The sequence below is a fragment of the Chiloscyllium plagiosum genome, unplaced genomic scaffold, assembly GCF_037043375.1.
Source record: "Chiloscyllium plagiosum isolate Xiang-an unplaced genomic scaffold, Cpla_swu_hap1 HiC_scaffold_53X, whole genome shotgun sequence".
Taxonomy (NCBI): domain Eukaryota; kingdom Metazoa; phylum Chordata; class Chondrichthyes; order Orectolobiformes; family Hemiscylliidae; genus Chiloscyllium; species Chiloscyllium plagiosum.
The window spans coordinates 17402538-17428315 of record NW_028270191.1 but is presented as its reverse complement, the minus strand read 5'-3'; the positions used below and the strand labels follow the sequence as shown (position 1 = coordinate 17428315).

Here is a 25778-nt window from a genome sequence, read left to right as displayed (position 1 = left end):
TCCAGACATCCACCAACCCTAATTCCCCACACAAACCCAATAACTATTCAGTTTGTGCAAAGGGGATATGGAGGGACCTTTAGGCAACCTGTCTACTGTGGGGTCCATGAGGCAGTTAAAATCTCCCCCTATAATGATGTGCTGAGACTTGAGACTTATCAGTTTAGAAAAAGCATCTACCAAGAATTTAAGAGGATGAGCTGGGGGACAATAAACATTTAAAATGCCATATTCTTCCCCATTTATCAAGGCTTTAAGAATTACAAACCTCCCATATGTGTCTTTAACACAGTCCAACAATTTAAAAGAGAGATTTTCTCCTAATCAATATAGCCACTCCCCTACTTCTGATATTAAATGAAGAAAAATAAACTTGGTCAAAGCCATTCTGCTGTAATTTCAGATGCTCCTTGTCATCCAAATGTGTCTCCTGTAACAAAGCAATATCCACCTTCTCCTTTCTAAGACTCAAGAGTACCTTCTTCCTCTTAATTGGCGAGTGACTTCCCTTGATATTCCAGGTACACCATTTAATCAAATCATTAGCCATAATCTTCTGCAATTACATTTAAATTCCAGAGAGGAGGAACCCGAACCACAAATTGCTGAGCCTTAGTGTCGCATGTTCCACCAAATATAAGAACTACATAAACTAAAACCACTACATTTAACAAACATACAAAATTATTAAAAATAAAAAACAACAAAACCAGAAAACAAACCAACATCTACAGCGCCAATAGCGCTGAGTCGGGGAACTCACCCCCTGCCCGGAGGGGGCAACTACCCGTCCCGGACTGCCCACAAATAGGCATCTAACCATCTCAACCACCTTCACTTCTCCCAGCTAGAGCCGCATCGCAAGCACAAGCTAAAAAGAATAAACACCCCATAGAATATCAGTATGAATAAAAAAAAATTCTTTTATATAAAAAAAGGGGAATAAATACCCCACCCATCCTTTGGTATGTCCTAACTTAGAAATTTAAAATGTACATCTTAACCACTGCCAGACATAGTTTGAACCAAATTATTATCAATAGAGGGTAAAAAAAGGGGGAAAAACAAAGCTCCAATCGGATTTCCTCCATTTCTTTTACAGAATGATAAATGCATACTCAAGCAACAATATTTATATACTACAATTGTTTAAATTAGGTTAGTTTGTCCACAAAGTCTCTTGCCTTGTCCGATGTGTCAAAGAGATGCATGGATCCATCTAAGGTGATCCGAAGCACTGCCGGATATCTCAGGGAGTACTGAATCCCAAGCTCCTTCAATCTTCTCTTGACACCATCATATGATTTTTGTTTCTGGATCACCGCCACTGAAAAGTCCTGAAAAAACATGACCTTAGACCCCTCGTAAATTAGAGCCTTTGGATCCTTCCCCTGGAGTCTGGAAGCCTCCATGACTCTCTCCTTATCCTGGTTATGATGGAACCGCACCAGGAAAGGACGAGGGCGTTGACCCAGACCTGACCGCCGCGCTGTGACCCGGTGAGCCCTCTCTATCTTCAATCCTCTCATGCCAGCCTCCAAGTTAAGGAATTTCGAAAGTCAATCTTCAACAAATCCCGCAGGCCGCTCACCTTCTTTACCCTCAGACAGACCGATGATCCGAATGTTTTTTCTCCTGCCCCAGTTTTCAAGATCATCCACTTGGTCACGCAAATTACGAACCTGCGTCTTCAGGGCTTGGATCTCTTCCTTGAATGAACTGGCATCAGTTTCCACCACTGTGACCCTGTGCTCCACCTCATCCGTCCTCTTCTCCAGGTCTCCGAGTTGCTGCTCATGCTTCTGCAGCATGAGAGAGACTGGAGCCAACTTCTCTTCAATCTGTTTCCCCAGCATCTTGCGAGATTTTGAGAGCTGGTTCACCAGGTCCTGGAGAGTAATTGGTCCCGAGGCTGCTGGAAGCTGAGCTGCAGACCCGGCCTCGGATGCTCCTCTTCCTTTTTTCGGCATTTCGGGACAGCTGAAAATACAGCTAAGTCAATTTTTAAATGTTTCTTGGGGCTCCACAATCTTTCCAACGCCCCAAGAAATCCTGATGACCTGGGTTGGGCAGGTTAAAGGACCATCTTGCTCCTGCTGCGATGCGAAGCTCTGCAGTGTGATCTTCTCAGATCGCCGCCATCTTAAATTGCCAATTGCAGGGGGATCCAAGTGTATAAACACTTATTCTAGTATGGATATTGGAAACAAGGGAGGCAATGGTCTAGAGGTATTGTAGCAAGGCAACTAATCCAGAACTTATGTTCTGGGAACCAGGTTTCAAAATCCATCATGGCAAGTGGTGGAATTTGAATTCAATTTAAAAATAAATCTGGACTAAGAGTCTAATCATTGTCAATTGTCAGAAAAGCCAATCTGGTTCACTAATGTCTTTCAGGGAAAGAAATCTGCCATCCTCACCTGGTCTTGCCTGCATGTGACTCCAGACCCATAGCAATATGATTTGACTCTCAACTGCTCCCTGAAATGGCCTAACAGACCACTCCGTTGTAGCAATCGCGACAAAGTCTACACAAAGAAAGGAAACTGGGTGGGCCACTTGGCATCGGCCCAGGCACCGAAAAGACAATGGCAGAAACAGCCCTGTTCATCCTTCAAAATCCTTCTGACTAAAATCTTGGGCTATTTTCAAAATTGGAAGAGCCGTCTCAGACTAGTCAAGCAACAACCTGACAGAAGTCATACTCATCTTACAGGTAATGTCCCAAACACCACAATCACCATCTATGTCCTGATACATCCTGTCCCATCGACAGACCCAGCAGAGGTGGTGGCACTGGGTATACTGTCGGGAGGGAGTTATCCTGGGAGTCCTTGACATTGACTCCAGGTACCATGAAGTCTCATGGCTTCAGAATTAAACATGGGTAAGGAAACCTCCTGCTGATTTTGATATACCATCCTCCCTCAGCCAATGAATCAGTACACCACCATAACGAACGAGACTTGGAGGAAGCACTGAAGGTGGACAAGGTACTCTGGGTGGGAGATTTCAATGTCCATCATAAAGAGTGACTCAACAACTGCTGTTCGGGTCCTAAAGGAAACAGCTGCGAGTCCGGGTCTGCATCAGGTGGTGAGGGTAAAACATACTTGACCACATCCTTACCAATCTGCTGGATGCAGATGCACCTGTCCATGACGTTATCAGTAAGAGTGACCACTGCACAGTCTTGATGGAGACAAAGTCCTATATTCATGTTGAGAATACCTTCCATTGTGTTGTGTGGCATTATCACCATGTTAAATGGGACAGACTTCAAACAGATCTAGCAACTCGAGGCTGGGTATCCAGGAGATGCTGTGGGTCATCAAGAGCTGCACATTGTACTCCAGCACAATCTGCAATTTCATGGCCTGGCATATTTCCCACACAACCATTACCATCAAGCCAGGGGGATTAATGCTGTTTCAGCGGAAAGTTTAAGAGGGCACACCAGGAGCAGCACCAGACATACCTGAAAATGAGGTGTCAACCTGGTGAAACTACCAAACAGGACTACTTGATGTCACACAGCATAGGCATCATGTGATAGATACAGTTAAGCAATCTGACAGCCAATGGCTCAGATCTAAGCTTTGCAGTCCTGCCACATGCAGCTGTGAATGGTGAAGGACAATTAATCAACTCACTGGAGGCGCCGGGTTCACAAATATCCCTCCCCTCAATGATGGAAGAAACCAATACATTAGTGCAAAAGACAAGACTGAAGCATTCGCAACAATCTGCAGCCAGAAGTGCTAAGTGGATGATTCATCTCATCCTCGTCCAGTAGTCCCCAGCATTACAGATACCAGTCTTCAGCCAACTTGATTCACACTATGTGATATATAAAGGCTATGGGGCCTGACAACATTCTGAAGACTTGTGCTCCAGAGTCTGCCATTCCCCCAGCCAAGTTGTTCCAGTACAGATACAACACTGGTATCTACCCAGCAATGTGGAAAATTGCCCAGGTATGTCCTGTAGGTAAAAAGCAGGACAAATCTAACCCAGCCAATTTCCACCCCATCAGTCTACACTCCATCATCGGTAAAGTGACGCAAGATGTTGTCAACAGTGTTAAGAAGCAACACCTGCTCAGCAATAACCTGCTTGGTGACACCCAGTTTGGGTTCTGACAGGGCCACTTATCTCCTGACCTCATTCCAGCCTTGGTTCAAACATGGACAAAAGAACTAAATTCCAGAGGAGAAGTGAGAGTGACAGCTTTTGACATCAAGGCCACATTCAAACTAGCCCACTGTTTTAAAAAATTCTCAAGGTCAGGTTCGTAGGAGAGTAGTCTGACACAGAACAAACGACCAAGAGGCGAGTCTGCTAGAATATGAGCATTTTATTCCCCGCAGCGTCGCCAAAACCAGGTCTCATCTTACAACGGGTCTGGCTTATACTCACTCTACATGTTACCGGAACTGGGAGCCGTCAGTTCTCGTAGAGCGGTTGCCAACAACCCACGCTCGGCGGTTAAACGTAACCCCGGAGCAGACTCACCGAACTGGAGACTTTTCCAGCTGATATACTCTTTTCCAGATATAAACATTCATGTGAACAGCAGAGCAAGGCTAAAAAACACATTCCATTCTGGTTACATACAGATAAGAAGATTCACACGGGGAGGTGTGTAATAAGATTCACACGGGACTAAGCAACACCTCCATTCCGGTTAGATTCACACATGTATTGGGACATAATTTTACACCACACCCACTCATCTCCAGTTGCTTCATCAATGACCTTCCCTCCATCAGAAGGTTAGAAATGGAGATGTTCGATGATTTTGCTTTGGTGCTGAACATTGAACAAAGAACAGTACAGCACAAGAACAGGCCCTTCAGCCCACCAAGAATGAGCTGACCCTTCAGATACTGAAGCAGTGCATGCTCAAATGCAGCAAGACCTGGACAACATCCAGACTTGGGCTGGCAAGTAACATTCACACCACACAAATGCCAGGCCATGACCATATGACCATCTCCAATAAGATGGAATTGCACTACTGCCCCATGACATTCAATGGTGTTATCATCACTGAATCCCCACTATCAATATCTTGGGGGTTACCACTGACCAGAAACTCAACTGGACTCACCACACAAACAGTAGTTACAAGAGCAGGTCAGAACTCGGAATACTGTGGCAAGTAACCCACCTCCTGACTCTCCAATGTCTGTCCACCATCTGCAAGGCATAAATCAGGAGTGTGATGGAATACTTGCCTGGGTGAGTGTACCTCCAACACTCAAGAAGCTTAACACCATCCAGGACAAGGGAGACAGTTGAATTAGCACCATGTCCACAAACATCCACTCCCTCTATCACCAGTGCTCAATTGCAGCAGTAGGCACTGCAGAAATTCACCAAAGCTCCTTTCAAATCCACGGCCACTTCCATCAAGGAAGGACAAGGGCAGCGACAGCAGATACATGGGAACACCACCACCTGCATGCACCCTTTGAGCCACTCATTATCCAGACTTGGAAATATATTCCTGTTCCTTCACTGTTGCTGGGTAAAAATTCTGGAATTCCCTCCCTAATGGCATTGAACTGCTGCAATAGGTCGACCAAAAAGGCAGATCACCACCACCACCTTCTCAAGGGCAACTAGGGGCAGACAATAAATGCCCATGTCCCACGAGTGAATATAAGAAAAAAAATCTGACAGGACATTTGGGCAAATTTTGCCTCAGCACTACAGTTTCATAAAACAGCATCCGATTTTCTTTTTCATTCAGTTCTGTGTTGCTGACTAAGGTGAATTTCATCCCCAGTAATTCTGAGCTCCATACTAAAACTGTGGCATCAAAAACAATCTCCTTAGTTCCACTGCTTTCTTAAGATTACCAAGTCAGGTCAATTACAAAGTTTTAATAATCAGTAAAAGGGATCCCCAGTCACATTTTCAAGTAAAGGAAAACAATTAATGAGAAAATTTGCTTCAAAATGATCAATTTTAATCTAATTGCAGGGTTAATGCAGAGAGTTATAAACTCACTGGGTTGTCTGGAAATCTTTCAATGAAGCCTTTTTTGGGTGTGTGTGGGAGAGGATGTGAAATAATGCAATCACCATTGGAATATAAAGTTAGTTTGCAGCAATATTATGTCCTTAATATCTGAAAGCGTATTACACTTCTGGTACAAAAAGTGGTTTTGTTCCATGGGCATGCAGTGAGTGCATAAAGAATTTTTATAATGTGGTATGGTAATCTGCTACAAATTCAGAGTAGTGTTGAGAAGCTTGGACTTTGAACAATGAAGGATTTTTGCTGTCATGAGCACAAAAACAAAGAAAAATACTGATTGGGATTACGTGAGTAGGTGCAAGAATGCAATCAGGCTTTACTGAGATTTATGCCGAAGTTAGTTTTGAAATTAATTTCCAACTGAAAAGTAGAAGGAAATCAGCATTCAAAGCTTAAGGCAGTGATATAAAACAATCCTTTCTGGAGTTGTTCATGACAACTTATCAAAGGAAGTCTGATCTGAACCTGTTTAATTCAAAAGACTAAATTACTGAATTCATCAAGGAACTGAGAAATAAGAAAGGGATGATCACCTTATTGGGATTGTATTATAGACCCCCAAATAGTCAGAGGGAAATTGAGAAATAAACTTGTAAGGAGATCTCAACTATCTGTAAGAATAATAGGGTGGTTATGGTAGGGGATTTTAACTTTCCAAACATAGACTGAGACTGCCATAATGTTAAGGGTTTAGATGGAGAGGAATTTGTTAAGTGTGTACAAGACAATTTTCTGATTCAGGATGTGGATGTACCTACTAGAGAAGGTGCAAAACTTGACCTACTCTTGGGAAGTAAGGCAGGGCAGGTGACTGAGGTGTCAGTGGGGGGCACTTTTGGGCCAGCGAGCATAATTCTATTAGACTTAAAATAGTGATGGAAAAAGATAGACTAGATCTAAAAGTTGAAGTTCTAAATTGGAGAAAGGCCAATTTTGACGGTATTAGGCAAGAACTTTCAAAAACTGACTGGGGGCAGATGTTTGCAAGTAAAAGGGACGACTGGAAAATGGGAAGCCTTCAGGAATGAGATAACGAGAATCCAGAGAAAGAATATTCCTGCTCGGGTGAAAGGAAAGGCTGGTAGGTACAGGGAATGCTGGATGAACAAAGAAATTCAGGGTTTGGTTAAGAAAAAGAAGGAAGCATATGTAAATATAGACAGGATAGATCGAGTGAATCCTTAGAATATAAAGGCAGCAGGAGTATACTTAAGAGGGAAATCAGGAGGGCAAAAAAGGGGACATGAGATAACTCTGGCAAATAGAATTAAGGAGAATCCAAAGGGTTTTTACAAATATATTAAGGACAAAAGGGTAACGAGGGAGAGAATAGGGCCCCTCAAAGATCAGCAAGGCGGCCTTTGTGTGGAGCTGCAGAAAATGGGGGAGATACTAAACGAGTATTTTGCATCAGTATTTACTGTGGAAAAGGATATGGAAGATATAGAATGCAGGGAAATAGATGGTGACACCTTGCAAAATGTCCATATTACAGAGGAGGAAGTGTTCCATGTCTTGAAACGCATAAAGGTGGATAAATCCCCAGAATTCTGTGGGAAGCTACAGAAGTGATTGCTGGGCCTCTTGCTGAGATATTTGTATCATCAATAGTCACAGGTGAGGTGTTGGAAGACTGGAGGTTGTCTAACGTGGTGCCACTGTTTAAGGGTGGTAAGGACAAGTCAGGGAACTATAGACCAGTGAGGCTGACGTCGGTGGTGGGCAAGTTGTTGGAGGAAATCCTGAGGGACAGGAAGTACATGTATCCGGAAAGGCAAGGATTGATTAGTGATAGTCAACATGGTTTTGTGCGTGGGAAGTCATGTCTCACAAACTTGATTGAGTTTTTTGAAGAAGTAACAAAGAAGATTACTGAGGGCAGAGTGGTAGATGTGATCTATATGGACTTCAGTAAGGCGTTCGACAAGGTTCCCCATGGGAGACTGGTTAGCAAGGTTAGATATCACGGAATACAGGGAGAACTAGCCACTTGGATACAGAACTGGCTCCATTTTTAAAAGAGATATAAAAGAGACCTAAGGGGCAACCTTTTCACACAGAGGGTGGTATGTGTATGGAATGAGCTGCCAGAGGAAGTGGTGGAGGCTGGTACATTGCAACATTTAAAAGGCATTTGGACGAGTGTGTGAATAGGAAGGGTTTAGAGGGATATGGGCCGGGTGCTGGCAGGTGGGACCAGATTGTGTTGGGATGTCTGGTCGGCATGGACAGGCTGGAACAAAGGGTCTGCTTCCATGCTGTACACCTCTATGACTCTAATTCAGTTTGATTTATGTACAGACACAGTTCATCATGCCCCTTTATGGAAGATGCCCTACAAGTCTTATGTATATGCAAAATAAAGGATCCCATATGTTTAACAGCATAATCACCTTGTTCTGCCACCTTCAATGAATTACCCAGCTAAAAGGTGGGGGGGGGGGAGGAAAAGGAGGTGTCTGTTCACGAATCCCTCTTAAAACTAGTATTTAGTTTTTCTTGCCTCTCCTCATTCCCTTCTTTCCAATGAATTTTAAGAAATGATGAGAAACTAGTTCTAAATCCCTAATTTCTGTTGGATGGACACAGTAAAACCAGCAGGTGTGTGTGTGTGTGTGTGTGTGTGTGTGTGTGTGTGTGTGTGTGTGTGTGTGTGAGAGAGAGAGAAACCAGCAGGTGTGTGTGTGTGTGTGTGTGTGTTCTTTACATTCAGAGTTAAACAAAGGGTCTCAACAAATTGCACAAGCTTATTTCCATACTGAGGAATGCTGATATTGTTGATGAATGGCAAAGGGAGCAGAACCACTGCCAGTTGCTATATACAATGCTTAAGTACTCAAGAAAAGACATGGTTGAGAAAAAGTCACTTCTTTAGGAAATCATTGCTTCAAAACATAAATAACTACCACAATTAATTACATTTACACTGGCAAGTATTTTTGGATATCTTGAGGATGTGTAGGATACTTCATTTGCAAAAAGTTTTTCCCTTAAACCTTGCAACATTAGTAACTAAAGATAAGAATTCCTATAGTGTGGAAATCGGCCATTTGGCTCAAGTCCACATTGACTCTCCAAAGAACATCTCACCCAGACTCACCCCTCCCACCCGCAACCCTGTGCCTCCCATGGCTAATCCACCTCACCTACACATCCCCAAACTATGGGCAATTTAGCACGGCTAATCCAATTTGGACTATTACGCTAAAGGAAAAAGTGACAGTGTATTATATAACTCCTACTCAAGTACATAAAGTTAGACAGTTATAGGTTTTCACATTGTTGCATCAGGATGCATTGCTAGGTTTGCAGACAGCAATGTTCCACAAAACCTACTGCTATTAATTTCTTACTGATGTACAAGTGTTCCCATCTTTGGGAGAAAAAAAATAAGCACTCACCCACATTAGTTTATTTAAGAGAGCCTACTAGATAAACTACTAAATGCCTTTTAAAATGAGCATTGCATTCAATCACCACATAAATGACATTTCTTTCAGTGTAACATTGGCTCAAATAATTGTGATGGGCCAAATTATTAAATGGACTGGATTCAGGTTCATATTATCCAGAGCTGGCAAGTTGAAAGCAACAAATATTCAGTGAAGACTACTGCGTATTTTAAAATATTACACAAATTTATAGCCAAAGAAAACCAATCTAACATGGTGAAATAATGAATTTGTTTTTAAACCTTAGTAGCTACGAGGGAAAACAACCATCAAATTACTTTCAAGAAGATTAGGAAATCTGTTCAAAATGATGGGTAGATTTCTCAATCATAGTCCAAAAACAAATAATCTAATGTTATCAACTACCAGTGTTTGGCAACATAATTGGAAATTCTAAAACTACGGAATCAAAGAGCACAATTCATTGTCATCGACTTGTTCACTAAATACAATAGGATATATGTCGGAAATATTGCTACCTTTTCCTTTATGTTGTCATTAGATCCTCCCTGGGCCATCACTGCTTTGAATCGAGTGTCAAACATGACTCCAGTGGGATCTGTTTTGGAAAATTTACAGAATTAAAAGTTTATCTATTTCATATATATATACAGACACAGTTAAAACACCGAGAGAAGCTATCACAATCAGTAAACCACACTTGCGTGGACTGCTCTGGATTCAATCAAATTTAAAGATAATTGTTTTCTTTCAAATCTAACAATTATTTCATGCATGCTGTAAAAGAACTTTTACTTTGCTGTAAAAAAATCAAAATAAGTAAATATAAAGAAGGATATTCTATGAATTAATGAAAGCTTCCAGAGTAAAAGGACTTTTAAGTACGCTCCTCCACTTTACAAATGATTCTAATGCAATGAGAATGCCATTGTCATTCATCTTAAGAGGACTAGAATATAAAAGCAGGGATGTACTTCTGAGGCTTAATAAGGCTCCGGTAAAACCACGTTTGGAGTATTGAGAGTTATTTTGGGCCCCATACTTCAGGAAAGATGTACTGGCCCTGGAGTGGGTCCAGAGGAGGTTCACAAGAATGATGGCATGAGCAAAAGGCTTAACATATGAGGAACGTTCGAGGACTCTGGGACTATACTCAATGGAATTTAGAACGGGGGGGGGTTGGAATCTGATTAAAACTTTCAGAATACTGAATGGTCTGGAGAGAGTGGATGTTGGGAAGCTGTTTCCATTTGCAGGAAAGAAGAGTATCTGAGAGCACAGCCTTAGAGTAGAGTAAAGGGAAGACTTTTTAGAATGGAGATGAGAAGCAACTTTTTTAGCCAGAGAGTGGTGAATCTATGGAATTCATTGCTACAGAAGGCTTTGGAGGCCAGGTCGAGTATATTTAAAACTGAGATAGATAAGCTTTTGATTGCCATGGGGATCAAAGTTTACGTGGAGAAAGCGGGAAAATGGGGTTGAAAAACCTATCAGCCAGGATTGAATGGTGGAACAGACTTGATGGGCCAAATGGCCTAATTTCTGCTCCGATGTCTTATGGTCTGTGAAATATTGGTGCAGGTTTGCCAGTACTGGAGGAGCACGCATATTAAATGCTGAGCTTGGCAAAAGGCGACAGCTTCTTTTTAAGTTCCTCCTGGTGCACCTTTTGAGCTTCAAACTCTGGTGTGACGGCCTGTCTTAACTGGGCAGATCACCGGTTACTACTGACCACATCAGCAGTCATGCCTGGATAACTTTCAGGTACTGCTGGTACTTCTCAAAATCTTTGAGCATATATTCGCCTCAGTAAACATATTCAACAAATTATTGAGTGGTGAGTGAAGCTCCACTGAAGTGGAGAATGCAACTCATCACAGCAAATGCCCAACAACAGCTCCTTTTTGTTTTAAACTACTCAAAGGAAAGCCTCATGTTAAATCTTAAATTAAAATGGGTCACATTTCAGTCAAGAAAAACTGAAAATAAGTGAACAGTTTTTTTTTTGTTTTTACAGCCTCATAACTTCCAAGCAACAAGTTGTTATGGGGAAAATTCTCTACTTCATCGATTTAAAAAAAAGGAATGCTCATGTGACTCAGATTTTTGATGAGTGCTTTTTTTTCATGTGGCATATGACACACTTTCAGCTTCACAGAAGAACAAAATACAAACACCGTTCTAACAGAACAGAAATTAAATGTGCATATCTTAATGTAAAATCTAAATCGACAGCTTTAAGTTTGAATAGAACACATTGTATAGTCATCCTCAGTATAATGAGGGAACACACTGGCCCTTAAGATGAAGGTCTTTGAATATAATAATCCTGTAGCCTGCACTAGAAAATGAAGTTTTAGCACAGTCATTGGACAAATACATGGAAAAGTTACTTTACAGTGATGCAAAGTACAGAGAATGCTAGTTAATGTGAACATTTTGCAAAAGAACTTTTTTTGAACATTACTAATCATTACCTAAGATCATGGGATCATTGGGTGTATAGTTTAGCTTGGAGCTACCGGTTTATTTTCCCTTGTCCAGCTATCTTCCTCTTTAAGCATTGAAATTCCTTACAAGGCTTTGCTGAGGGGACGTAAACTCTAACTAGATAGTACTATACCAAAATTTTGATATGCGCTGTAAGTGAGGAGGGTAGGTTCGGAACTAAATAGACAGTGTGCCAAGCACCACAATCTACCCAGAAGCTACCTTTTCCAAGGTTGAATGGAATTTCATTTGGAGTTACAAATTCTATTCTTCCTTCTCCCCCCCCCCCCGCCCCACTCCTTCCACAGATTAAAGTTGGTTATTATCCCAGCTGATGGTAATCCCAGAGTAAAACTGGCTTGATAAACCTTAAGTTTTATGCTTGCAATTTGGTTACCATGGTGGTCAGTCATTGAACAAATTCACAACAGGCTGCCAAGATAGTTTTAACAGAATAAAACAAAATATATTACACTGAATATTACACAGAAATAAAAACTCTGACGATTTGAAAAAATCTGGTCATAACATGTCAAAAAGAAAGATTCAATCATTTTTCCGAACAATATCCTTTCCAGACAGATACTCAACCCTGGTGAAGTATCATACCTATCTTCATGCTTTAACTTCTTATTCAACTGATGGGTTTAGTGTCATTTACTTTTGGTGAATTTTGGTACATTCACCAGATGTGATTTGCTCTGTTACTGTGTCTGTATGTCTCAGGAGACAAGGAGAAAAAGTGAGGACTGCAGATGCTGGAGATCTCTCAACTCTTGACAAACAGACACAAGCTAACTCACTGAACTCCAAGAGTAAAAACAAGTCAGGGCTTTTCTCAGTCTTGTTTACTTGGACGAAAACAGCAAAGACTTAGACTCCTTTCCAGTTCTGATGAGTAGATACTGCCCTTCTGCTGGTATAGATCCTTCTCTCTTAACTGGATTTGTTTGTGGTCTCTCTCCATCTGTTGTGCTGGGTCATAGATATTAAATCAGAAAAAAGCCAGAAAACAGGCTTTTTGTTCCAACAAGTCCACGCCGATCATGTTCCCAAACTATGCCACCTGCCTGCATTTGGCCCATCTCCTTCCAAACCTTTGCCATTCATGTACTTACCCAAATGTCTTTTAAATGTTGTCGCAGTACCTGCATCTATCACTTTCTCTGACATTTCATTACACACACGAACCACTATTAAAAAAAAGTTGCCCCTCAAGTCCTTTTTAAATTTTTTCTTCTCTCATCTTAAAAATGCACCCTCTAGTTTTGAACTCCCCCACTTTAGGGAAAAGACCTTTTTATTCACCTTATCTATGCCCCTCATGATTTTATACACCTCTATAAAAGGTAACCCCACAACCTCCTATATGCCAGTGGAAAAAGTCCCAGCCTATTTTTATAACTCAAACCCTCCATTCTCAGTAACATTCTGGTAAATTTTTTCTGAACCCTCTTCAGGTTAATAATATCCCTCCCATAACAGGCAACCAGAACTGGACACAGTACTCCAGAAGAGGCTTCATCAATGTCCTGTACTCAAAGGTCTGAGCAATGAAGGCAAGCGTGCTAAACACCTTAACCACCCTGTCCACCGTGTGATGCAAACTTCAAGAATTATGTACCTGAACCCCTAGGTGTCTCTGTTCTACAAAACTACCTAGGGCCCTACCATTAATGGTATAAGTCCTGTCCTTGTGTTTACCAAAATGCAATATCTCACATTTATCCAAATTAAATTCAATCCGCCATTCCTCAGCCCATTAACTCAATTGATCAAGACCTCTTTGCAGTCTTAGATAATCTTTTTCACTTTGGTGTCATCCACAAACTTACTAACCATGCCACCTATATTCTATGCAAATCGTTTATATAAATAACAAACAAAAGTGGACCCAGTACCTATCCATATGGAACACCGCAAGTCACAGGCCTCCAGTCCAAAAAGCAACCCTCTATCACCAACTTCGGTCTCCTACCATAAAGCTAATTTTGTATCCAATTGGCAAGCTTACCCCAAAACTCAGGACCCGTCCTGACTGATCAATGCCTCCATCGACTTTAGTAAATACTGCTGGAATCTCACCAGATAGCTTGTCCAGTCATTTAAGTTAGACGATTTCTTGGAAAGGCAGTTTTGACCACTGCTACAAAGAGTTTCTGACCTTCATAAAACACAAGTCACATTCACAGAACTAAATACCAAAAAACAATTTACTTCTACACCCAAGTTCCCAAATAGCAAGAATAGATTATAGACCTTCAATCACAAGTTGCTCCCATTTATTACAATAACTGAGCAATGTGAAAATTGAGGAATTGTAATGGCATTATGCAGTTATCATAGGGTTGAGGAGAAACAGTTCCATTCCACGAACTCAAATGAATATAGACAATGAAATGGTTCGCATACTTCTGATTGCGCTTCAATGTCTTCAGACACATGAAGGAAACAGAAAAATTCCAAAGCACAAAATGAATAAGGGCAGGCAATCATTACATTGAAGGTGCAAAGCCTTACTCAAGAAGTGTCGGATAGGTTTCAGCAAAGCAAATGCTGATACATTGGGCTGTTTTGAATTAAAATGTTTTCTTTAAGAATAAAAAAACATTCTATGCACAGTCCCTTTAACAACTTTTAAAAACACATTTAACATTCACATTATTTATCAAGAACAGCATTTTTGAAGAGGGGGTGGAGGGCAGGGTGAGAGACAATTTAAACATAACAGGGCTCCCATTTAGGATTGAAATCAGTAGGAATTTCTTCTGCGGGGGTCATTTAGTGTTTGAAATTCTCTTCCTCAGCAAGCCGGAAAGCTGGGTCATTGCACATATTCAAGGCCTAGTTAGACATATGGCTGGTGACAAAAGAGTTCAGGTATGGCAGCATGGCAGGAAACTGGAGTTGATTCAACAATCAGAGCAGCCATAATCTTGTTGAATGACAGAGCATGCTCAAGAGGTTGAACAGCCTACTCCTGCTATTTTTTATTTTGCTTGCTTGCTTGCTTGTGGGCGGCACGGTAGCACAGTGGTTAGCACTGCTGCTTCACAGCGCCAGAGACCCGGGTTCAATTCCCGCCTCAGGCGACTCTGTGTGGAGTTTGCACATTCTCCCAGTGTCTGCGTGGGTTTCCTCCGGGTGCTCCGGTTTCCTCCCACAATCCAAAAATGTGCAGGTTAGGCGAATTGGCCATGCTCAATTGCCCGTAGTGTTAGGTGAAGGGGTAAATGTAGGAGAATGGGTCTGGGTGGGTTACGCTTCGGCGGGTCGGTGTGGACTTGTTGGGCCGAAGGGCCTGTTTCCACACTAAGTAATCTAATCTAAACTAATGTGCTTCTGGACTGACGGATGGATGAATGGACTGATGTGTACCATTTAAGAATGGTATGCATCAGCGTCATCCAAAAAATACTGAAAATAAAAGGAGGGCAAATTTATTTTTCTCTCATCCATTGAGCAAAAAAGAAGAAAAAAAATTGTGCTAAGTAAACCAGGTAGACCTACATTTAGCCCCAACGTGAGTAATGAGATTAGCAAGGTAATGCTTGCATTCTATGCTGTACATAAAACCTTTTCAGATAACTGTGCAGAACATCCTCTCAGCTGGAATGTTTTTCATTCATTCACGAAATGAGGGCATCACTGGCTAGGCCAGCGTTTATTGCCCAGAAGGCAGTTAAGAATAAACCACATTGTTGGAGGTCTGGAATCACATGCAGGCCAGACCAGAGAAGGACAGCGGTCTCCTTCCCTAAAGGACATTGAGTCATAGAGATGTACAGCATGGAAGCACACCCTTCAGTCCAATTCATCCATGTCAACCAGATATCCTAAATTAATCTAGTCCCATTTACCAGCATTTGGCCCATATCCCTCTAAACCCTTCCTGTTCACATACACATCCAGATGAGTCTTAAAATCTTGTACTTGCACCAGCCTCCACTTCTACTGGCAGCTCATTCCATACACACACCACCCTCAGCATGAAAAGGTTGTCCCTTAAGGTCTTTTTTATATCTTTCCCCTCTCACCCTAAATCTATGCCCTCTAGTTCTGGACTACCCCACCCCAGGGAAATGACCTTGTCTATTTACCCTATCCGTGCCACTCATGATATAAACCTCTAATCATGGATAGGTTTTCCAACAACAAAAAGTGGATGCATAGTCAACATTGGACTCTTAATCCCAGATTTTTCCTGAATTTTAATTCCATGATCTGCCATGATGGGATTTGAACCCAGGTTCCCAGAACATTATCTGGGTCTCTGGATTAACAGTTCATTGCCTCCCCCAATTATTACCCTTTACATTCAACTTCATCTGGTGATTATTAAGAACAAAATGTAATATTTTCTAATGACTGACTAAGTGTTGAAAATGGACACAATCTAGGAAAGGAAAACAAAGCAAAGAGCAAAACGAGGAGAGTGAAAAGTTGATACAAGTTCCATACTATGTGCATCTTCCTGCATCATGTTTTGGCTCCTGCCTGGGTGGACTTAGACTTTATGCACAATAGTATAAAGTCAGTAACATTTATACACATGAATGCAAATCTGAAGTATTAACTATGAAGCAGCTGAGCTATATGGGACATCTTTCTTTAGAATATAAAAATTATTTGGTGAGGGCATGTTTATGTATTTAGTTACTCCATAAAAACGCACCATGTACCAAAATCCATGACCCATGTAATTCAGACATTCAAAACTAAGAAAAACGAAGACATAAATCAAGGAGTCACAAAAATACAAAAACATACTCAAAGTTTTACAAGATTCTATTAATTTTCATTTGACTTGCACTGTAACACAAAGTATGGTTTCATATTTGTTGAGCTATTGAAAAAATTTGAGAATGCAATTTAAATTAGGAGGCACAGCATCCTCTTTGCAGATGGACATTTGGGTTTTCACAAAATATGTGCATTCATCTTAAATACAAGTCTACATAGAATGAACAACAGAATAGCTGCATTCAAAATTAGTTTTAGCAACAGCAAACAAATGAAGGACAGAAAAACAATTACTCATCTTCAAGAATATTGGAGGCAGAAATGTATGAAATATTTTCTAAAAATCTAACTGTTTGTATCTCCAAGGAATAACTCATCTCTTTTTTTACTCTTAGCATGTAATGTGGTCAGACAACTACTAAGGGAAGAGCAACATCACTGAAAGTAATCCACAAAAAAAGTGTATCAAAAAGATTTCAAAACAGAAACAAAAAAAATCTATGCCAGTAAATACATATGCTTGAATTAGTAAAAATTTGGGAATTGGGTGAAGCAAGTGTTAAATATGAAAAATCAAAAAGGTTTGGTTCTGATGACCCCCAAAGTATACAGACACCATTGAAGAGTAAATATCTTCTGGATGCACCTCAAAAGAAATTTTGATTTCAGCATGACAAAAGGTTACTTTAACCTTGTATAACTCAATGATATTAACAACAGTTGGATAATGTGCACAATTTAATTGAATGCATGTTGGCTGCCAAGGGGTTGTTTTGCAGAGACGTGCATTCAGGACTCGGGACTCAAATTTATGAAGGTTTATTTTATTTGTCAAGTCTCTGAATAATTTGAAGTATTTCAGTTTAAGAGAGTAATTAATGTGTGCAAAATACTGCCATTCATTCAATGCTACAGTAATTTCTTCCTTTAAAAAGGCGCTAGACAAATATTTGATAACATAAGATTGAAAATTACTGGATTATGTACAAACACAGAAACTAGGAAACTCTATATGAATCTGATCCTCTACAGGGTATAAATATCAACGCACATAATCATGGTTACATAACATTGGACCCATATGCAAGTTTTCCCACTCCATTTGTCAAATAGTTGACCCTGAAGGCACATTTCTCTTCTGGAAAACATTATCTGGCTATTTGAAGTCTGCAGGAAATTGCTTAGGAAGAGTTCAATACTGAATGCAATTTGGACATGGTCCAGTAGAAAGATTATTTCAAGGAAGTTATTTTTAAATTCTATGCTCTGTTGCAAAGTAATGTATTATGTGCTGAAACTCACAGTCCTTACTGTTAGCCAAAATGCGCTAAATTGCTACACAAGAGAGGGAAAATTTTTAACAAGATGAAAAACACTCAGTTGTTCTCTGGATGCCAATCAGAAAAAGATAGAAATGTAAAAATAACGATTCCTAGTAAAGGTAGGCATTTTAGAAGAGGTGCGTATTATTCATACCCATAATTTACATTTGTAACAACTGTACTATGTAACCTTTCTCTAGACTAACTTCACAAAATTCCGAAACCGCACGCCGCCACAACTTCTAGTGTGTTCGCTGTTATTCTGCGTGGAATAGAAAGATCCCCAAGAACTCAACCAAGACGATTTCGCATGCAGAAATTGTAAAAGGGAATAATTAATCAAAACGGCAAAGATGCGGATAAAACTGCCATGACACACGCACCCAGCGCAGCAAGCTTCAGTATTTATCTACGAATACACTGAGGTCATCATGCTCTGTGCGCAGTTACGTCAGTGCCAGTGTACGTGCAGACTGCCCCACCTTTATTTCAGAAATTAGTTTTTAAAAGCAATTACCAAAGTTCAACCAATGATCGGTACAATTTAGTTATTTTAAATTCAATTTATTACTAACAGGATGAGTCCTACCACATTGCCGAAAAGAAAATGCATACAGGTTGCATCACACTCACGCTTGACTAACACAAAACATTAACAGCACGCTGTTCGGTCACTCAGTCGTGACGTTGTACAACGCAGCGTTCCTGTGCTTACGCCCTTATTGCTCCACCTTGTGGTGGCAGCTACTCTTCAAATGCACGAATTATTCGAAACATACCTAATAATCAAACAATTCACTGTATGAAATGTTAACCCCTGCACCAGATGAAGACTTATTCAACAAAAGCTGTTTAACCCCCAAGAAAATGTACAAAACCACCACAGTTACAGGTCTCCAGCAACACTTCATTTGAACAGAACACTGGTTTGAAATAAGACACGTGCTGGTGTTGGACTGGGATGGACAAAGTTAAAAATCACAACCAGGTTAAAGTCCAACAAGTTTATTTGGAAGTACAAGCTTTCAGAGCGCTGCTCCTTCATCAGGTAGCTAGTGGGGCAGGATCATAGGACACAGAATTTACAGTAAAAGATCAAAGTCACATACAAGTGATGCAATGTATTGAACAAACCTAAATTGCTGTTAAGTCTTTAAATACTTAGAATGGCGATGTAGGTTTCGATTGATTAATATGCAAATCCCAGAGCTTCTTTCAAGTCACAATCCAGAGATAACTTAAGGTTTTATAAAAGAAAGGTGACATCTCAGCTAAGAGAATACATTAAAGATGTGCGGTTAGAGTCCGTCTGAATCAGAGAGAGAGCAAGAGCGTGTGCGTGTGTGTGTGTGTGGGTGGCCAGGGAGTGTGTGGGCGTTTGGGCGTTCTTGATAAAGTGTGTGCATGAGTGTGACAGAGTGTGAGAGGGCACGTGTGTGTGTGTGTGTGTGTGTGCGCACATGAGAGCAAGACAGAGCCGGTGTATGAGTGTGTAGTGTACACTACACACACACATACACACACAACCCATCAGACACACACTCATGCGCACACCCTCTCACAGGCACATGTAAGTCTATCGGGACAATTTACATTTACAGATACATTCTATTTTGTTCAAAAAGCACACAATCTGTAGGCAGTCAGTCCATTGACATTTTATAAATTCCTAGTTTGGAAATAGAACCAGTCTGACTCAAGGTTGATATACAGACATACTCTAATCGTACACCTTTAAACGCATTGTCTGAGCTGAGATGTCAATTCTTTTTAAAATAAAGCCTTAAGTTATCTCAGGCTTGTGATTTGAAAGGAGCTCTGGGATTTACATATTTATCAATCAAAACCTACATCCCCATTCTAAGAGATTAAAGACTTAACAGCAGTCTAGGTTTGTTCAATCTATCGCATCAGTTGTATGATACTTTGATCTTTTACCATAAATTCTGTGCTCTATGATTGTGCTCCACTAGCTACCTGAAGGAGCAGCACTCTGAAAGCTTCTACTTCCAAATAAACCCATCGGACTATAACCTGGTCTTGTGTGATTTTTTAACTTTGAAATAAGCCTGCAGAGTCAGGAAACAAAACTTTCTACTGTCACAGCCAACAAGTATGCAGAAAACATGCATGCTGCATCATATATTCAGTAAGTTATAGGAGAAGACTGTGGAAACTTGAGTTTTTGTGTCTGAGAAAAGGGATCTGATCTGAGTGCTACACACAATAAGAAAATAAATTTCAAATTAAATAGCAAACCAATAAAATAAAAACATTTAGAATTGATCCCAAGAAATTAATCTTCATGAACAGGATAATGGAACAGACTTCCTGAAAAACTAGCCAAACCAAAAGACCTGGAGCCTCTTGTAGGGGGGAGGAAAAAAAAAAGAGGCTTTGAAAGGTGGTGGTTTTGGGAATTGTTTTATATGAATGACCAAAGATGGTTCAAATAATTTTAGTAACAAAAAAAATAAAACCACTTTTGTTCCCCCCCACACTGAATAATATCATGGCGCTGAACTCTCAATTTCCTAGACAGATTTGAACTACTGCATATTTAGAGTTAACAGAAAATAGACAGAAAAAAAAAGAGTAGTTCTCATAATTTATACCAAACGTTATCCAATCAAATAACGCAACGAGGATGACAAGTTATTGAACGTACACAGCCTTCCACCAACTTTACAGCAAAAAGAAGCCTCTAATGGAAATATCTTGTGGGAGGAGCATGGACAAATATCAAGAATTAAAAAAAACACTAAATACAAAAGGATTAAATTCAAAGGGCTTATTTATTGCCAAAATCTGCACAACCAAAACTTAGTTTTCTGAAGATGCTGTTGTCTATATTTCTGTTAGTTCCAGAAAAAGAAGTCATTCTGAACAGTTCTATGAATGTTCAGTATGGCAACTCTGCATGCTGTAAACACTTCAGAACAGATTCTGGATGTGTTTCAAATTTCACATTATAGCTATGCACTTTAGTTCCTGTTTGGCCTGCCTCAAATACTTGCACTTAAGACTACTGTCACATTGCCAACAAGGATATTGCATCCCTTTGTGCCCAAGGAAAAGCATTGTATGGGCTCATCATTCCGGCCATAAATGTTTGATTATTCATTGCTTTGTGCTTTAGAATTTTGATCCTCCCTTTGAACTACAAGCAAAGATACTGGCATTTGTAATACACGTTATTGCACATTTTCCACAAACTCCAGGGCTTTGACAGCTCTTAAAATAAAAGGTTGTGTAGAGACAGACAGACAAATCCAATCTGATCCAAAGATGAACATCCAAATGGCCTTTCTAGTCAGTATTACATCATAAAATCATCTAACAATTGAACATTCCTAATTAGTGTTACCACAATAAGGTTATGCTTGGATTACAAATTACTAGCGTCATAGGCTTACTCAACCACACTTTCATTCAACTAGTCTTTTCCTAGCATACTCTGACAACGTCAAGAACAGACAGCCTATTTACTTTCTAAGTAATTTCTGCTATCCACTACATGGCGGTAGCATAAAGATTAAAATCCATTTCAAATGAAAATTTTATATCTTACGAGGCATTTCCACCTACCATCACAACAAATATTTTCCTAAAAAGAGTTTCCTAGCTTGAAATCCTAATAACACAGAATTCCATAGGGAAGGAAGGGGAGAAGTTAAAGTTGGCTAGAGAAAAGAGAGAATCCATGACCAACCATTTCATTTCAAAATACAATACTATGCTGTGGCGTGGAAACTCAATGATTGCGGTCTCTTTCCCAAAATCAGAGTCTGTGAAAGAGCTTGGCTTGGCCAATCGACTGATAATCATGATTTTGTGAAATATCAGTACCTCTCAAAACTTGATCTGTGACGTCTACAAAGAATGCTCTGATGTACGTTTTCAATAGTCACCGCGCCCTTTTCAAATATAGCAAACAGAAACGAACTTTTGTCAGAGACCTTTATCCTGTTATCAAAATTCCCCAGCTGTTTAGAGACAATGCTAAAATAACACACCCATATCTTAGAATTAGAAGCATCCACCTAGCAACAGGGCAAACAACACACTACCTGTTCTGTGGTGTTGCATAAACACTGAAAAAGGAACTGGCCATTTAGCTCAATTAACCTGTTTTGCCATTCAGTTAGATCAGAGTTTATTAGTACCTCTGATTATGAGCAAAAATTGAATATCTCAAATTCCTCAAAATTTCAACTGATCCAGTTCTCAGTCTTTTGAGAGAGTCAGTTCCTGATTTCTGCAATCTTTTGTGAAAAGAGCTTCCTGCTTTCACTCTTAAATAAAGCAGGCCCAATTTCAACAGTGTGCCCTCTTGTTCTGATTGGCACATCAGAGTATATAGTTTCTCTGTATCTCAAGCTATCATTTTCCCATGGAATAAAAGCCAGATTCATGCAACTTACCTTAAGATGCCGAGGTAGACTTTGGCCATTTGGCCCATTGAGTCTGCTCTGCCATTAAATTAGATCATGGCTGATCCGATAATCCTCAACTCCAATTTCCTGCCTTTTCCCTATAACCCTCGATTCCCTTACTGATTTAAAACTGTTTATCTCAGTCTCAAATAGACTTAACAACCCAGCTGCTACAACCCTCCACAGTAAAGAATTCTACAGATTCACTACCCTCTCAGAATTAAATTTCTTCTTATCTCTGTCCTAACTGAGCGACCCCTCACTCTGAGATTTTGCCTCTGGTCCTGCACTTTCCCACAGTGGAAAGCAACATTTCCTCCTTCACCCTGTCAAGCCCCCTAAGAATTTTATATGCTTCTATCAGGTTGCCACTCCTTCTTTTAAATCCCTAAGAATACAAGCCCAACCTACTCAACCTTGCCCTCCACACTTGGTATCAGCCTAATAAACCTTCTCTGGACTGCATCCAATGTCAGCATTTCTCTCCTTAAATAAGGGGGACCAAAACTATTCACAATATTCCAGATGAGATCTGACTAGTACCTTGCATAGTTTGAGCAAAACCGCTCTCCATTTAAACGTGAACATTTCATTTGCCTTCTCGATTACCTGCTGAACTTAGATACTAGCTTTCTGTGATTCATGCATGTGGATCCCAAAACCCCTGAATGCTACAGCTTTCTCCGTTGAAACCAAATTCAAATCTTAAGATTCTCTCTGCCAAAGGGTATGACTTAACTGGTCTATATCTCTCTGTAGACTCTTGTGATCCCCTTCACTTGCCTTTCCACTTATTTTTGTGTCATCCAGCAAGTTGCAGTATCATTTTGGAGAATCTATACTGTATCCTCTCCAAGACCAATATATCCCTCCTGAGATGCACTACCAACACTGAACACAGTACTCTAGATGGGATCTGACCAAGACTGTACAACTGAAGCACAACTCTCACCCTTTTGTATTCCCGCACTGTTGAAATAAAAACTCTTGACATTTCATTTGGCTTTTTAATTTCTTTTTGTAGCTGCGCACTAGCTTTTAGTGACCTCATACAATATGAGGGAATATTATTCTTGGAATTGGGGCAAGGATGAGGCATGATCTTAATGAATACAGAACAAGCTCAAGGGCGAATGTCATACCTCTGTTCCTATTTGCAAAACCCTATTAGATGTTGTGATCGCGTATGTATACTTCTTTCCTTAGGTTCTCACAATTAAAAAACAAATGTTTTTCCATCGCATAAAATATAAAATGGCACTGGATAAAGCATAACAGGTCAGGCAGGGTCTGAGGAGCAAGAGAGTCGACGATTCGTGCGTAACCCTTCATCAAGTGTTACGCTGAATTGTCGACTCTCTTGCTCCTCAGATCCTGCCTGACCTACTGTGCTTTAACCAGTGCCACACTTTATCGACTCTGACTTCTCTAGCATCTGCAGTCCTCACGATCTCCTACAAATATAAAATGGACACATCAGGGCTAAGTATTCATAAGTCAAACAAAGACAAAGAACTGCAGATGCTGGAGATTTGCAACACACAAAAACAGAAATTGTTGAAGAAACTCAGCAGGTCTGGCAGAATCTGTGGCACGAAGAGAGAGTTAACCTTTCAAGTCCGGTGACCCTTCTTCAGAACTTTTAAGTTACCAAGTTCTACTGTCTAACCTTCCTTAATTCACCCACAATTCTGTGCAAACTGATCATTGGTAGCAAGGTAAGTCACAACTAGAATTTAGATTAGATTAGATTACTTACATTGAGGAAACAGGCCCTTCGGCCCAACATGTCCACACCGCCCCACCGAAGCGCAACCCACCCATACCCCTACATTTACCCCTTACCTAACACTACGGGCAATTTAGCATGGTCAATTCACCTAACCTGCACATCCTTGGACTGTGGGAGGAAACTGGAGCACCCGGAGGAAACCCACGCAGACACAGGGAGAACGTGCAAACTCTTCAACGTGACACGCATAAGTAACAAATAATTTACCAAAGTTTGTAAGCTGTAATCTAGAAAATCAGTTGTTGCTCACATAAATGGGAACCCGCCAAATGTTGAACAAATGCGGACATGAAGTCCTTCTAAAATAAGAATAGAAACATTGAAAATACTAGCAGCAGGTTTGGTAGCATTGGTGGAGAGAGCTTAGATTAGCTATTACTGGTTACAGCTAAGTAGAAACTGTTGTGTACAACAGTGAAGCACTTCCAGGAAAGGGTATTGCAAAGGCTTTTGCATTTTTGCAGAAATTAGGTTCCTTTCAAAAGGCTTTGTGAATTTGTTCACAATCCTATTTCAATGATTTCCACACTTGAGGATCAAAGGTGTGTTCAATGATTTAAACACATTTATAATATTTTTCAAGTTTCCCATATTAACATATATACGTAATGTGCATATGAAAGCTTTCCTCGTGTCATCCAAGTTCAGGAGAGTAAGAAGCAATTATTGTGAAAGGAACTTGCAACGTGAATGAATAAAGTACAAACCTCTTAAGAAACTTTTCATTTTGGGTAGGATTTTCCTCAGGGATGCTTGTAGTTGCCACCAAGAAAGGTGCAATCTTGCTGATGTGTTAATGGCAGTATGGTGGCTCAATGGTTAGCACTGTTGCTGCACAGTACCAGGACTCTGGTTCGATTCCATCCTCAGGTGACTGCCTGTGTGGAGTTTGCACAGGTTTCCACAGGGTGCTTTGGTTTCCTCCCACAGTCCAAAGATGTGCAGGTTAGATGGATTGGCCATGCTAAATTACCCTGTTGGGTCCAGGGTTATTCAGGTTAGGTGGGTTAGCTATGGTAAATGCAAGGGTTATGGGGATAGAGTGAATTGCCCTTCGCAGGTTCAGTGCAGACTTGATGGGCTAAATGTCCTCCAAGTGTGCTGTAGGGATTCTACTCCACGATTCTAAGACAATTCAAGATCACGTTGCTACCTGCAGCCTTTCCATGTGACTTGATAGCTAATGTGGCAGGGGCCTGGCTGTAGATACATATCCACCCTTTCATCTAGCAGATGGCCTGGGGAAGGGAGTGGTCATTTTATAAATGATTGTGTGTGTCTGGCATTTCAGTTTACTTCAGTGAATTTAATTGGAGCAGATAATTTTGTTGGTAGCTGTACTGCAGGGTTAGAGTTGCCCTCGTTCACAAAAAAAAAGACAATATTTTGGGGGGGTGTTGGACAGTAGGGTCAGGATGGAAGAAAAATACAAGAAGAGTGCCATTTTTCAAACAAAATAATTACTGCATGATCCTAAATTTAAATGGTGAATTTCCAAAGTCATTCTGTTAAATACTGCCTGAAATTTGCCAGT

At 40.5% G+C, this 25778-nt stretch overlaps 1 protein-coding gene across 6 annotated transcripts in view; it reads right to left on the bottom strand.

Moving 5' to 3' along the window:
- Nucleotides 1-25778, bottom strand: part of spats2 (spermatogenesis associated serine rich 2) — a 141704-nt gene that overhangs the window by 79033 nt on the left and 36893 nt on the right. For 4 of the 6 annotated variants that reach the window (XM_043681883.2, XM_043681882.2, XM_043681880.2 and 1 more), the window contains exon 3: nt 9980-10059. In XM_043681883.2, coding sequence (XP_043537818.1) covers nt 9980-10059 — 80 coding nt within the window. Of the gene's footprint in view, nt 1-9979; nt 10060-18181; nt 18359-25778 lie in introns of those variants that run through there. The other 2 variants (XM_043681888.2, XM_087985651.1) reach the window with 2 other exon arrangements.